This window comes from Lampris incognitus, chromosome 3 (assembly GCF_029633865.1).
Source record: "Lampris incognitus isolate fLamInc1 chromosome 3, fLamInc1.hap2, whole genome shotgun sequence".
Classification (NCBI taxonomy): domain Eukaryota; kingdom Metazoa; phylum Chordata; class Actinopteri; order Lampriformes; family Lampridae; genus Lampris; species Lampris incognitus.
Genome location: NC_079213.1, coordinates 20045242 through 20060692, shown reverse-complemented (window position 1 = coordinate 20060692; position 15451 = coordinate 20045242). Strand labels below are relative to the sequence as shown.

At 45.2% G+C, this 15451-nt stretch overlaps 1 protein-coding gene across 4 annotated transcripts in view; it reads left to right on the top strand.

Moving 5' to 3' along the window:
* Positions 1 to 11412, top strand: part of pparaa (peroxisome proliferator-activated receptor alpha a) — a 27005-nt gene extending 15593 nt beyond the window's left edge. For 3 of the 4 annotated variants that reach the window (XM_056277680.1, XM_056277679.1, XM_056277677.1), the window contains exons 4-8: positions 5981 to 6119; positions 7929 to 8128; positions 8586 to 8852; positions 8977 to 9220; positions 9494 to 11412. In XM_056277680.1, coding sequence (XP_056133655.1) covers positions 5981 to 6119; positions 7929 to 8128; positions 8586 to 8852; positions 8977 to 9220; positions 9494 to 9738 — 1095 coding nt within the window. In that variant the 3' untranslated portion in view covers positions 9739 to 11412. Of the gene's footprint in view, positions 1 to 5980; positions 6120 to 7928; positions 8129 to 8585; positions 8853 to 8976; positions 9221 to 9353 lie in introns of all 4 variants that reach the window. The other variant, XM_056277681.1, reaches the window with a different exon arrangement.
* The last annotated feature ends 4039 nt before the right edge of the window (positions 11413 to 15451 follow it).

Sequence of the window (15451 nt, the reverse complement as noted above, 5' to 3'; positions counted from 1 at the left end):
AGAACTTTCTGTAGGTTTGTGATCACTTTTATTAATGTTTTATCAGATCTGATCTGCTGCAAACGAATGGCCAATCCTTAAATTGTGGACCCATATAAAATCCTCGGCCCTCATTTCACCACGCATATTAGAAGATATCTTTTTTTTTGGATGCCGCCGCTGCGCCGTCTCACACACTGCATTTGTGTTTGTTACAAAGCAAAATATGAGCGCTATCGGTTAGTAGTAGCAGATGTGTGTCATTGACCACAGACTCAATTTCCTTTCCTTTAACTACAGTGAATTTGGAAACAGACCAGAACCTTTGATTCACTGTCTTAAGTATCTGAAATGTACAAAAAGAGAAATGCATACCTGAGGAGAGACACTTAGCTGAAACAAACCTAAAAAGATGCTGTTAACCCAAACACAACTTGTAATTAAGAAACTCTAAAATTTCACAATAAGGGTACATCTGGAAATGGGAACCTTATACTGGCCTCTTTTTTTATCTTGGTGTAAATGACAGTAAATGAGGTAATTTAAGTGTAGCGTGTTCCCTGCCTCTCCCTGCCCTGTATTTTTAAACAGTAATAAATCTATCGCCAACTTGAAGCAGAATATGTGTATTTGTATCATCAGTCTCTTGGAGGTTTTCATCACTAGATAAGTTAAAGCCTCTTGGTTATGAATCATTACTTAGCACCCCTGAATTGTTTCTCTGTTTTTTGTTTTTTTTTGGCAGTCAGAAAGACTAGAAGTTTCCAGGGGTTATGTCCTCCCAGCATCTCTCTCTAGTGATTTCATACAGAACAAGCAAGAATAACTCCAACTCAGACACTCAGTAAAAGTCTGTAGTTCATTCTCACAGTCATTACCTGGACTCTGTCTCTGGCGCTTTGTTCTGCCGAAGCCACCAAGTAGCTTCCTGTACACTGGAGGACCATTGCAGGAACTCCTGCAGATCTCACTGGCTCCGGAATTAAAATCAAAGCGAAATCAGACAAATCAACTTTAACTTTTGGTGTCTAAAAACCTTAAAGGCGGCATGAAAAACACATTCAGCAACATTATTTTCTTTATTTGTAAATGACTAATACTGTTTTTTGTCTTTATCCGTAGCTGTTTTTAAGTTGTCTCAAGAACTGTGAGGGCATGGTCCAGTCCTCATTAATATTCATGAGCTGACCTTTGCGTGACAAGTGTGAGCAAGAGTTGACAGTCAGGGTGGGCGGGATTCCATAATTTGATGATTTGATCTGATTGGCTGTATGTAAAAGAGTGTTTCTGATGTCATGAGTATCAGAAAAAAAAGATTGGCCGAGAGAAGCTGAACTCACTTTCATCTTTAACTTTCGACTTTCATCACAAAACAGTCGACTTTGGGGAATCTGATGTTATGCAATCCCTGGCACACACACACACACACACACACACACAAACATGCCTGCCCACTCATCCATCCATCCATCCTTTCCCCCACCTACCTTAGATGCTACATAAATGATGCAGCAACATGTCTGCAGAGACACTGCTGTGTCAGCTCAGTGTGGGTTAGAGTCATTGCTACCTGTATAATGCTTCCGTCGATGGTTCTGTGGCAATGCTCCATGTTTGCTTTGTTTGGGTTCACGCGTTCCGTGGGTCGGTGCAGGAGCTGAGTCTGACTGGACTTTAATTTCAGCAGTAAAACAATGGGCTGCAATTTAAACGTGCATGCAGTTTACTCTTTTTCGTAGGATGTCAGCAAAGGTGACTTATGAATCTATTTGCTGTTGTATTTTTCAGTAAAATACTGATTTAAATAAGAGGGGCGTCCGGCTAGCATAGCGGTCTATTCTGTTGCCTACCAATACTGGATTGCCAGGTTGAATCCCCGTGGTACCTGCGGCTTGGTCGGGCATCCCTACAGACACAATTGGCTGTGTCTGCGGGTGGGAAGTCAGATGTGGGTATTTGTCCTGGTCGCTGCACTAGCGCCTCCTCTGGTCGGTCGGGGCGCCCCCCAGGACGGCAGAGAGGGGGTGGAGCAGCGACTGGGGCGGCTCAAAAAAGAGCGGGGTAATTGGCCAGATACAATCGGGGAGAAAATTTTAAAAAAAGAAAAAGAGAGATCAAAACCTTTTAATTAGCACCATGTTTATATGGTTGTTCCAAAAATTCCTCGTCCATATATCCGATTGTGTGTCGGCACTGTGATGGCCTGGTGGCCTTGTCCAGGGTGTCTCCCCGCCTGCCGCCCAATGACTGCTGGGATAGGCTCCAGCATTCCCGCGACCCTGAGAGCAGGATAAGCGGTTTGGGTAGTGGATGGATGAAGCTGAACTAAAATAGAAAATGTTAATTCCACCTTTTTATTCTTGTTTATCTTTTTTTGATATAAAGAGACAGAACAAACTGCACGGTGAAATATTATTGTTTTGATTTCAGTCCAACTTGCATGTTTGAGCTGAACCGTCCCAAGTTTATTGTCCTGCTTTTTGTCTGGTCATGTGACACTGTAAAATCTTCTTCATCTTTCTCCAAGCAGACCTCAATCTGTTGCTGTTAAACCGAATACCAATCTTGCACCATCATTTTTGCTTGGCCTTCTTTTATTTAAACTGATGTAACCTCCATTCTGGTTTCCTTTACAGCGCTCACCTCACCTTCCTGTAAAATACTTTTGGGAGGCTATTCTATCCAATAACAACCTTTTCAGGATCTAGAAACCCGCGGCATGTTATTGAAATTTACTGTTATTGTTTTACTAAGAATCCCCAAGTGCTGCACCATGGGGCTTTGAATTTCTCAAATCCAGTTGTTTTGGGGTCTGTAAATGACTGCTGACAGGGGTAAAATTTAGAGAGGAAAAGGGTCTCGTCCCCCTAAAAGAAGTTACACATGTGCTGTTAGGCGGGTGTAAAATGGAGTATTTTCATTGGTTACTGGAGTTCTTCCTCCCTTTTTTTTCTCCGCATAATTGCCCCTTGCCCCCAGGAGTCCAGCTGGAGAGAATCTGGGAGAATTAGTCAGTTTTCTGGGCTGTCGCTCCGTCCTCAACTTCACTCTGATAGGGAACAAGAGAAACGGGCAAAGGCAGACTGCAAGAATTTCGCAACTTTCGATTCTCGGTCCAAGTTTGCCATATCTCGCACCGTGAAGGCCACACTATAAATAATATTTCTGCACACTCATGAAGGGCACTAGAAACGCCTGATACAACTCACTGAAAATGTCACTACAGTTGCCCAAAGCCTTGCGATCCAACCTTTGCATGGCTTTGCATTGTCATGTGCGTGTGTATGTGTGTGCATGTGTGAGTAGATGTGTGGACACACGAAGGTGCGCTTCAGCAACCAATGGCCCACAACACAGATTCAGGTCAGTAAGTCATCCAGCCATGTGTTTTGCTGGCCTTGCAAATGCTGCGTGATCGGGTACTTGGCCTTCAATTAGGTCAGACGGCTGCAGATAGATTCCCATGCCTATCAAAGTTGAAACCAGTAACAAGATAGCAGGAAAACTGTGCTTTAGTGTGTAATAAATATGCTGACAGATCGTCTGTCTGTCCATAAATTCACTGACTGGGTGTCATCATGGAAAGATTTGGCTTGTGGTATGCGGAAGTCCCGTTTCTGCATTTTGGTGCCGAACAGACCTTGCTTGTCATTGTCAACGCCTCCTTTTAAGAATGGAAAACTAGATCGTGGGAATGCGTCACTGGAAGAGATGTCGCAACTGCCCTGCTTGCAGGCACATGTGATGATGGGGTGACACTCAGACATACACAGTTACCATTTCCTTGCGTGGGGCGGTGTACCTGCTGGGAGCGTGTCAGCGGCTAGTCCATGGCAAGGTGATGCAGAGGCGTAGTGGTTAGGGACACCATCTCATAATGGCCAGGGCATTAGCGAGACGCAGACCGTCCACCTGCCTACTCACTTCAAGTTGGTTTGGATGAAAGAGGCAGCACATATGCCGAAATCCATCCGTCCGTCCATTATCCACACCACTTATCCTGCTCTCAGGCCCTGTGATGGCCTGGCGGCCTGTCCGGGGTGGCTCCCCGCCTGCCGCCCAGTGACTACTGATATAGGCTCCAGCATCCCCGCGACCCATATGCCGAAATGATAGTCTCAATTTATGTATGTGTATTTTTTCATGTATAGTAAAATGACATTTGCTATTTGCCTTTAAGGTAGAATGGGCCCTAACTCCATTTGCTTACAACTGGTTTGGTAACTTGTATCTCGCAGCTATATATCACAGCAAAGTGCTACCTTCTGGTTATGGCTGCACACATGGGCATGCAACGACACGAATACTCTTGCACATCGTGCACACACTGAACACACACACTTAGATGCACATCTGTTTTTTTCCTATTTGTTCAGCTCTGTTGTTATGCATTGTTGATGACTGTCATATGGCGCCGTGCGGCATGCTGTAGCCTTCAAAGGATTTGCTTTCGCCATTTCCATGAAGATTACATTCAGCCCTGCACACTGAACCACATTGTTTGTTGAAAGATCACAAAAGGAGGATCCATGACATTTCCTTGTCAGCTCGGTTGATGTATGACACTTAACCCGTAAACAAATCTCATAATCACTCGCAACATCAAGGCGTTTGTGTTCCCCCCCGCTATAAATGCTCACAGGACTGGCCAGATTTAATGTCTTACACATGGCACAACCTTGTGTAAGGAAATATATCGACTGAAGTTGTACCCATTTGACGTGAATACATGAGAGATGAACTGGCAGAAATGCAAGGCACTGAGCGAATTTCAGCACCGCGTGTCCATGTGCTCGTTGGAAGTGTTTTGGGATGGACTGGTTTAGCTTTTTGGAGGGATTTCCGTCCAAAACCGGGTTCCTCCTCGGAAAGGGCAAGGTCGGGATCAAGGGTCAGGTTTCTTGACACTATTCTCTCTCTATTAGAATGGGTCGGGAGTTCAATCCCGTGCCGCACAGTCCAAAACGTAACTGGTCAACTCAAAATCACTGTGCTCCCTTTACCGTAAGATACGTTGTGTGAAAATGTGGGCCGGATGCCATTTACTGAATCAGTAAGTGGTGGAACAGACGGGCAGAGGGGAGCATCTCTGTGTTGGACACTTGTGATCAGATTCACTTGTATTGGAAGGATGGTACATCCCTAAACTTATATCTGAACCACTCATACATTTGACATGACGTAGCCTTCTGTGATAAAAATGGGTCCAACGGCCCCATTATTGAGATAAAGCTTACAGTCATTGATATTTCCATTGATAATTTCACCTTTGTTTGCAAAGTTTGCAAAAGTGCTTCACAGCCTACCTGAAGAAAAAAAAACACATTCAACATCGGGTGTCCAGGTAGCGTAGCGGTCAATTCCGTTGCCTACCAATACGGGGATCGCTGGTTCGAGTCCCCATTTTACCTCCGGCTTGGTCGGTTGTCCCTACAGGCACAATTGGCTGTGTCTGCGGGGGAAGCCAGATGTGGGTATGTGTCCTGGTCGCTGCACTAGCGCCTCCTCTGGTTGGTCTGGGCGGCTGTTCGGGGGGGAGGGGGAACTGGGGGGGAATAGTGTGATCCTCCCATGCACGACGTCCCCCTGGCGAAACTCCTCACTGTCAAGTGAAAAGAAGTGGCTGGCAACTCCACATGTATTGGAGGAGGCATGTGGTGGTCTGCAGCCCTCCCCGGATCAGCAGAGGGGGTGGAGCAATGACCGGGAAGGCTTGGAAAACAGAGTAATTGGCCAGATGCAATTGGGGAGCAAAAGAGGGATAAATCCAAAAAAGACTAGGTCTAATTACAATTTAAAAAAAATAACAGTCAACCAGTTCATACAAGAAAAACAAGAGAGGAGGAAAGCAAACATAGTTTAAAGAGTTGCAATGGGATACAGATGCTGTTTAGGGTAAAGGGGAAATTGTGGGGGATGGCATATGGACTGATGCGCTGATTTCTACCTGAGTCTTAGATCACTTTCTGATTCTCTCTCTCTCTCACACTTTTTCCGTCAGGGTTTTTTCAGGAGAACCGTCAGACTAAAGCTGGACTATGACAGGTGTGAACGCAACTGCAAAATCCAAAAGAAGAATCGTAATAAGTGCCAGTACTGCCGCTTCCACAAGTGCCTCTCTGTGGGCATGTCCCACAATGGTAAGGCATGAATCCCCATCGTTTCGGGGAATGAGCATACTGTATGTCAACGCTGCGTCAGCGCGGTGCTTGAGGACCCTACTTCAAGTGCTTAGAGACGATGGTGTAGCATTGAAGGGCTAGTTCAGCGTTAAAACCGTGGATCCCTGAAGACCTTATTCAGCTGTGAAGCTACGAGTTTTATCACAAGGTGCTGTTTTCAAAAGCCACGGTGCAACTGTTCCCTTCTCTGTGGTTGTCTCTGCAGCTAGTGGAACATATTGACATTGTATTAAAGCAAGCTTTAAAAAAACAAAACCAGGAGACGTGCAACGTCTGAGGTACACACGAGAGGCAGCGCAGTCACCGTTAAAAACGACCCGTCAAGGGGCATCTGGGTAGCGTAGCGGTCTATTCCGTTGTCTTATCAACACGGGGAGCGCCGGTTCAAATCCCCGTGTTACCTTTGGCTTGGTTGGGCGTCCCTACAGACACAATTGGCTATGTCTGTGGGTGGGAAGCCGGATATGGGTATATGTCCTAGTCGCTGCACTAGCGCCTCCTCTGGTTGGTCGGGGTGCCTGTTCAGGTGGGAGGGGGAACTGGGGGGAATAGCGTGATCCTCCCACGCACTACGTCTCCCTGGCGAAACTCCTCACTGTCAGGTGAAAAGAAGCGGCGGGCGACTCCACACGTATCGGAGGAAGCATGTGGTAGTCTGTAGCCCTCCCCAGATTGGCAGAGGGGGTGGAGCAGTGACCGGGATGGCTTGGAAGAGTGGGGTAATTGGTACAATTGGGGAGAAAATGGGGGGGAGACGACCTGTCGGACTACTTACACCTCGCACTTAAAAATGATAGAAGGCTGTTGTCACAATGCGTCAACCTGCCCATGAGCCAATAAAATTGTTTATAAGGCTTTTTGTACCGGTCATGTGCTGTTTCTTGCCATTACAGGCTGACATTTTTTGAAAGCTCAGCGCTGACAACATGCTTTTGTCGAGGTGCACGTTTTCTTCTTGGCCCCATTAGACCGCAACAGTTAGGCTGACTTGGAGGACATTGAGAACACACAGAGCCGTGAAACCACATACATATTATCTGGAGTGACTGTTCGTAGGGTCATTAGATTCTGGAAGATGGTGTCCTGCTGGTGGAAAAGTGCCGGAGGGAAGACATAACATATTTTCCTCAGTACAACTAGACCCCACTAGCTTGTTGCATGTGACATTTCAGAGTCAGCAAAGTGTCCTTGAGCGAAGCGAATTTCCTGTCTGAGGTGATGTGATGTTCAGTTTGTGTGTGTCCCATTAGGCAATTGGTGTTAGTGTGCACGCACAACGTACAGTATGCATATTATCTCTGATAGCAATATTACGTACCTACTGAATATCAAGTCAAGATTTTAGTCATTGCTTATTTCAAAACTTTTTTTATATCAAATATGTACATTTTCCAGAATTAAAATCCATTTTGGTGGCTAAGTAAGTTTGCATACCCAAGGAGTTTGACTGGGTAGATTGTCCAGGTTGATGATTTAAAACATAGCACAACAACAAACAGAAAAACTAGTAAGTAAAGAAGTGTGTAGAACTGCTATGGTTGGGCAAAAAGGATTAGGGACAAAAATAGCGATGTTGGTTTCTGTGTATTGCAGAATATTTCTATTGTGATGATAAAAGTGATATTCAGAGGAAAATAAATCAGAGCGTGAATGTTGGGTCACACATTCAGAGTTAAAGTTGGTTTGACAAAACAGATGCACACAATTTATGTAGTAAAACCTTCGATATCTTTTGCATTTTTTTTTTTATCCCCATTCGTTCCCCAGCCATTCGCTTCGGTCGCATGCCCCAGTCGGAGAAGTTGAAGCTGAAGGCGGAGAGCAGAACGGGCGAGTGGGACATGGCCAGCCCCATGCAGGCCGACCACAAGATTCTGGTCAGGCAGATCCACGAGGCCTACTTGAAGAACTTCAGCATGAACAAGGCCAAAGCACGGCTTATACTCACCGGCAAGACCAGCAACCCAGTACGAGAAGGGGAAGAGGGGGCAGTATGGACGGGATGGGGAGAGAGCGAGAGAGATGAGGGCCGGGATGGAGGAAAAGGGCAGCTGAGAATGGAAAGGGATGAAGGTGTAGCGAGAAAACAGATATTCAGTAGTGGCGTGCCACTTACCTTCACTGTCAGATTTACAGAGCAGAAAATAGCAGTAAAAAGAAAAAAATTATAGCAGGAGAGTTTTCAGGAGATTTTTAGACATATTGATACTTCAGTCCAACTTTTCCTTAAAGGGAAACAATCACAATTTTCAGCATTATCTCTCTTTCTCTCTCTTGATGTTGAAAATCGCGATTGTGTCCCTTAAAAATCGATTCAACATGAATGTCTGATAACACCACCAAACTATGTGACATATTTACCCAATATATGCTCCCCCCTCTCTCTCTCTCCCCCTCTCTCTGTCTGTGCCCTTCTCCTTGCAGCCTTTCATCATTCATGACATGGAGACGTTCCAGCTGGCAGAGCAGACCTTGGTTGCCCACCTGGTGAATGGCGGCTTTGTGGGGCCTGTTGGGGGCCTCCAGGCTGGTGAAGAAGCTCCAACCAGGGGAAGAGGAGAGCTTCAGGACAGGGAGGCCGAAACCAGGCTCTTCCACTGTTGCCAGAGCACCTCGGTGGAGACCGTCACAGAGCTGACAGAGTTCGCTAAGGCCATTCCAGGCTTCCAGATCCTGGATCTGAACGATCAGGTGCCCCGGGGATGAGGGGGTTGTGCCAGCTGTCAGTCTCAGGCCTAAACAGACCGACTTTTCTACAATGCCGGGGTAACTTATTACCTATCAGACGTCTTGACTTCCGCCGCTTGTCCCACAGGTGACCCTGCTGAAGTACGGCATTTACGAAGCCCTCTTCACCCTCCTGGCCTCCTGCATGAACAAAGATGGCCTCCTGGTGGCTCGAGGTCGAGGCTTCATCACCCGAGAGTTCCTCAAGAGCCTCCGGCGGCCTTTTAGTGATATGATGGAGCCCAAGTTTCAGTTTGCGACACGCTTCAACTCCCTGGAGCTGGATGACAGTGACCTGGCGCTGTTTGTGGCCGTCATTGTCTGCTGTGGAGGTAAAATGACACATCGATGAAAATAATGGATGCATGGTTGACTATGGGAAATGACATGGGTTTTTTCTTTTTTTCAAAAAATAGTGCGTTTTGAAGAAATCTCTCCACTCCCTTTTCCTACTTCGACTTTCAGTCCCACGCCCATCATCTCACTCCTCTCCCCTTCTTTTTTTTTAAAATTCTTTTCCCCCGGCCCCGAATCTCCTTCCCTCCTCATTTCTTCCCTCTTTCTCCCACTTTCCCAAATCTCCGCACCACCCCCCCTCCTCCTAGACCGTCCGGGTCTGGTAGACATGTCTCCGGTGGAGCGGCTCCAGGAAAGCATCATCCAGGCGCTGCGGCTCCACCTGCTGGCCAACCACCCTGATGACGCTTTCCTCTTCCCCAGGCTGCTGCAGAAACTGGCTGACCTCCGCGAGCTGGTCACCGAGCATGCTCAGTTGATACAAGAGATCAAAACAATGGAGGATGCGTCGCTCCACCCGCTCCTCCAAGAGATATACAGGGACATGTACTGAGGATTTACTGTATGCTGATTTACAGGGACTTGTATGGAAAAGGTAACTTGTGGTTACTTTGTAATAGGTATATATTATAAACCAGGTGTATATAAATCGATTGCTGTACCATTAGGGATGTTACTGTATGTGGTTTACTGTATAATTTCTATGGATGCATATATTGTTTTTTGGCAGGGTGCATCCAAAATGGCCTTCGCGTCATGTGAAACGAAAACTCTCCATTGGAAGCAATATATAAATGTATGTCTGAAGGAGCGTGACAGTTGTCTTTGACGGAGCGACCCACCCCTACGATGGTAGCGTGTGTAGTGCACAAAGTTTTGTGTCCATCACATGTACAGAGGAGTAACACTACAGATGTTTTTAGGGTATTTCCATGCGCAATGAATTGCATTTGAAATGCTCAGTTTCTAAGAATTAAGGCTTTTCGTGTACTCAAAACACTTACTGTTCACATACATTACTAAACGGAAACTAACAGGAGGATACAAATGTGTGAACATAGTAAGTACCGACCATTGGCGTCCACATAATGGACATGTGCAAATGCTGACGTTATGTGCTGACATTACACATTCGTAGTGCCTGTGGACTGAATGGTGTTGGTTTTGTGTATAAATAAATAGATATGGGTGCAGGTAGCATCTGCAGGCATAGGTGGGTGCAAAACCGATGAATCGAATCAATGAATAGAGTGTATAAGGACACTACCCGTCATTCCTTACATTGTGATTAAGCGTCATCTGGTGACGTCTATATCGGACCACATCTTCACCATGAAGGGGAACAAAATGACGCCTCAGACACCCATCTCGAAAATTTTCCAGCTTTTGCCATTTCTAAGCACTTGTTTCCGTAATTGCTTTATTGAAAGGGGTTGCATTTTCCTTGACCTTATCAAGATCGCCCAGATGAGAGCATGAAGACAATATGTCGCAACCGGCGACATAATAACTTCACCATGACTGGGCTTCACGCTGGGGTTTCCTGCGGTTTTACCACACCATTGGTGTGCTCATAAAATACATACCAACGTAGATTTGGAGCAGCCTTGTGCCCATGTGGGTAGATCAACAACCATCTCATGAAATATCAGGTTTACACTTTTTAAATTGCGAGGTAGGGAAAGATATATTGTTTTTGCAAATGGTTCAAATTAAAATGATAGATACGAGGCATATTATACTCTCACAGCCCCCCCCTCCCCCATTTAACTTGGAAATACAGTTAGAGGTCAGGACAGAGTTTGGAAACAGGGTTTTTGTGTATATTCAACTGATAACACTGAAAAGAGTATTTTTCTATCAACAGGCCAGTATTATTTAAGGACTTATTTTGACCTCAAACACATTTATGTCTATTAAGCTGGGTGAGGTTTTTGTTGTGTAAATCTCGTGAGAATGTGGTGGTTAGAGCAAAAGGGACTCCTGCAGTAGACTACAAGACAACTTCTTGCACAAAAGCGAGCTGGGTGGTCTGAACTCTGGTATTCTGATAAATCGGATTGTATTTGAACGGGGTGCTGAAATGTTGTTTCTTGACATGCTTAATAATGTTGACCTCATTCATTATCAGCGACGTGCAATGAACAATCACTCAGTATTTATCTAGATAGCATCTGGCAGCTCAGAGTAACGTGGCAGCCCAAAATAAAGTGGCTTTTGTAACTCATATTTGCGTTGCTTTTTGTGTTCGACTCAAAATAATCACTCGTCTGCAGAATTAAACAGCTTTGTACTTTTACCATGCATACACTTTAGAAATGCTATATATATTTTTTCCACCATACACTTTAGAAATACATATATATATATATATATATATATATATATAGTTTTTTACTACTTTCAGTAGTCGTAGATACACTTTAGAAATACTATATATATATATATATATATACACACACACACACACACACACATATATATATACATATTAGATTCTTGTGCTGTGGTTGGATGATAGCTATATTGATTTGGACTTTGTTCTGGAAGTTACATGTGTTTTGAATAACTCATATGTATCACACAACTTTTACTAGGCCCTAAACTAGGCAGTTCAGAGGGGGGTTGGTTGTAATGTGCGTTTCCTGCTGGATGTAAAGAAAAGCGTGGCCTTCCCCCCTAGCAGCAGCCATGTGATGCTTCTGATTTTGTGTTGATTTTATCATGAGGGCGATCACTTCTACCATTTTAGGCCTATACAAACATGGTTTTAGCTCTTGAAATGTGACAGAAAAAAAAGTTTATTACCCCAATATATATATAATTTATAGTTATTATAGTTGCTACAGCTCTGCACATCAGTAAGGGTGATGTGCAGAGCTGTAGTAACTACAGAGGTATAAAGTTGATCAGCCACAGCATGACGATATGGGAAAGAGTAGTGGAAGCTAGGTTAAGAGGAGAGGTGATGATTAGCTGGCAGCAGTATGGGTTCATGCCACGAAAGAGCACTACAGATGTGACGTTTGTTTTGAGAGTGTTGATGGAGAGTATGGAGAAGGGTCAGAAGGAGTTACTTTGTGGATTTAGAGAAAGCATGTGATAGGGTGCCGAGAGAGGAGGTGTGGTATTATATGAAGAAGTCGGGAGTGGCAGAGAAGTACGTAAGAGTCTTCTTCTGGATCGCCGCCTTGTCGTGGTGGAGAAGGTTGCATGTACCAACGATCCCAAGAGCTATGCTGTCCGGAGCTTGGCTCCTGGTAGGGTCACCCAAGGTGGACAGGTCAGGGGGGAGGTTCCAGACGAAACACGATCCAACAAAGACCTCAATGGCGGAATGGCGGAAGATGTCTCCAGGTCACAACAGCAGTGAAGGCAGATGAAGGCTGCAACAGAGGGTGGTCCCCAATCGTCTTGGTTCTCCATGCCATTGGACTCTGGTGACTGGTCACCCCCTGTCAAGGACCGTGTGGTGGCTGCAGGCACATCAGCCACTCCACGTAAAAAGCTGTCACCGGCAGGCGTCCTCCCATTATTTGGCTCCAGGATCAACCTCTATGCCCACCTGAGGACCCAGAGGGACCTGGATGGAGGACTGTCATACTCGACCCCAAGTGACTGCCGATGATGATGATGATGATGATGATGTAAGAATGGTGTAGGGTATGTATGAGGGCAGTATGACAGTAGTGAGGTGCGGTAGGAGTGATGGATGGGTTTAAGGTGGAGGTGGGATTACATCAAGGATCAGCTCTGAGCTCTTTCTTGTTTGCAATGGTGATAGACAGGTTGATGGATGAGATCAGGCAGGAGTCTCTGTGGACTATGATGTTCGCGGATGACATTGTGATTTGTAGATTGATTGAGGAGAGCCTGGAGAGGTGGAGGTATAAACTGGAGAGAAGAGGAATGAAAGTCAGTAGGCGCAAGACGGAATACATATGCGTGAACGAGAGGGAGGACAGTGGAGTGGTGAGTATGCAAGGAGCAGAGGTGATGAAGGTGTATGAGTTTAAATACTTGGGGTCAACTGTTCAAGGTAACGGGGAGTGTGGAAGGGAGGTGAAGAAGAGAGTGCAGGCAGGGTGGAGTGGGTGGAGCAGAGTGTCAGGAGTGATTTGTGACAGAAGGGTACCAGCAAGCGTTAAAGGGAAGGTTTACAAGATGCAATTGAGACCAGCTATGTCATATGGTTTGGAGACGGTGGCACTGATGAAAAGACAGGAGGCGGAGAGTTGAAGATGCTAAGATTTTCACTGGGAGTGACGAAGAAGGACAGGATTAGGAATGAGTGTATTAGAGGGACAGCTCAGGTTGGACGGTTTGGAGACAAAGCAAGAGAGGCAAGATTGAGATGGTTGGACATGTGCGGAGGAGAGATGCTGGGTATATTGGGAGAAGGGTGCTGAAGATGGAGCTGCCAGGGAAGAGGAGAAGAGGAAGGCCGAAAAGGAGGTATGTGGATGTGGTGAGAGAGGACATGCAGGTGGCTGGTGTGACAGAGGAAGATGCAGAGGACAGGAAGAGATGGAAACAGATGATCCACTGTGGCGACCCCTAATGGGAGCAGCCAAATGAAGAAGATCAGTATATTTCATTTATCTGCTTTAAACTGAAGCGGTACTGAACTTTCCTTTAGAAACAAAGTGATGCTGTTCTGTTCTGTTCTGTTCTGTTCTGTTCTGTTCTGTTCTGTTCTGTTCTGTTCTGCTCTGCTCAGGTCAAGTCAAGTTTACAAGTTTATTTGTATATCCCAATATCACAAGATAGTCCCACAGGGCTTTACAATCAGTACAATATATAACAATATATGACATACGACACCCTCTATCCTTGGACCCTAAACCTGAATGAGGTCTATTCTGTTCCATTCTGTTAAATCAGGTCAATTTTATTTGTATAGGCCATTATCACAAATTACAAATTTGCTTCATGGGGCTTTACAGCAACACAACATCCTATGCTTATAAAAACTTTTAACAGGGAGGAAAAAAATTGGGAAACCCCCAGGAGAGCAACAGAGGAGGGATCTCTCTCCTGGGGTGGGGGGGGGGCTGTGACACATACAGCATTTTTTGCACCACTGCAGATATCTGGTCAGCTAAAAAAACAAGTTATATGGGAGTCACTGTACATTGGATACAAACAGACACGCTAGAATTTGAATTGGCTGCTCTTGCTTGCAGACATTTTCCCCAAGTCCACATACCTACAATCTCATTGCAGAACTAATGGAGGAAGTCCATTCAGAATATGGACTAACAACTGACACTATTGTGGCTACTGTAACTGACAGTGCATCAGTCTTCTCAGAAGCATTTCGAGAGTTCAATATCACAGTCGTGTCAGAGGAACAGGATCTTTCATTTGTAATAATAGATCCGTAATAGATCCAGAGGGAGAAGAAGTGTGCTATCATTCTACCACCTCACATCAGGTGTTTCACTCACACACTGAGTTTGGTTTCAACCACCGATGCCAAAAGGGCAATTAAAGACAATTCAACTCTCTCCAGGCTGAATCATTCATCCATGGCAAAGTGTTCAACCCAGTGGAATGCTTCTGGCAGACCAAAATATGCAGAAATACTCAATGACTTGACCAACAGGCAACTGACGACACCCTGCGTTTGTAGGTGGAATTCTCTTTATGACTGTTTGAGTCAGCTGACATATCGCGAGAAGCTGCTTGAGATCATGCCTGCCTTGTAACTCCCACCGTTCCAAGAGGTAGAGCCTAATTTCTTTGAGGAATACTGCAGACTCCCCAAGCCCATTGCCATTGCAATTGACCGCCCTCAAGGTCAGACCTCATGCTACTATGGTGAGCTCATACCTACCCTCTTTGCTGTTCAGACTAAACTACATGACCTGCAAGCTTCAACCCTGCGGTACTGCTCACATATCTTGCAAGCCACCATAGCTGGCTTTGAGAAAAGGTTAAGCAGCTTCTTACAGCTGAAGACTGATGTCAAACTACTCTCATTTTCAGTGTCTTAATGTTAAACTGCAATTTCATGAATTAATCATCAAAAAGTGAATATTCATCAATTAAAAAATAAATGAGTAGCTAGTTTTATGTCACGTTTACAAATATTTTTGTGATATTAAAAATCATTGCGTTTAATGTCAATTCATAACCCCCTTCTTTTGCTGCTTGCCTCTACTGTTTCCAATCCCAACAACAGGAACTGAGAGCCAGTTGGGCAGAGAGATGTTGCCCAGCCACAGCAAAGCAGAGTTGGAGACCCTTCACTTTCTGGAGGA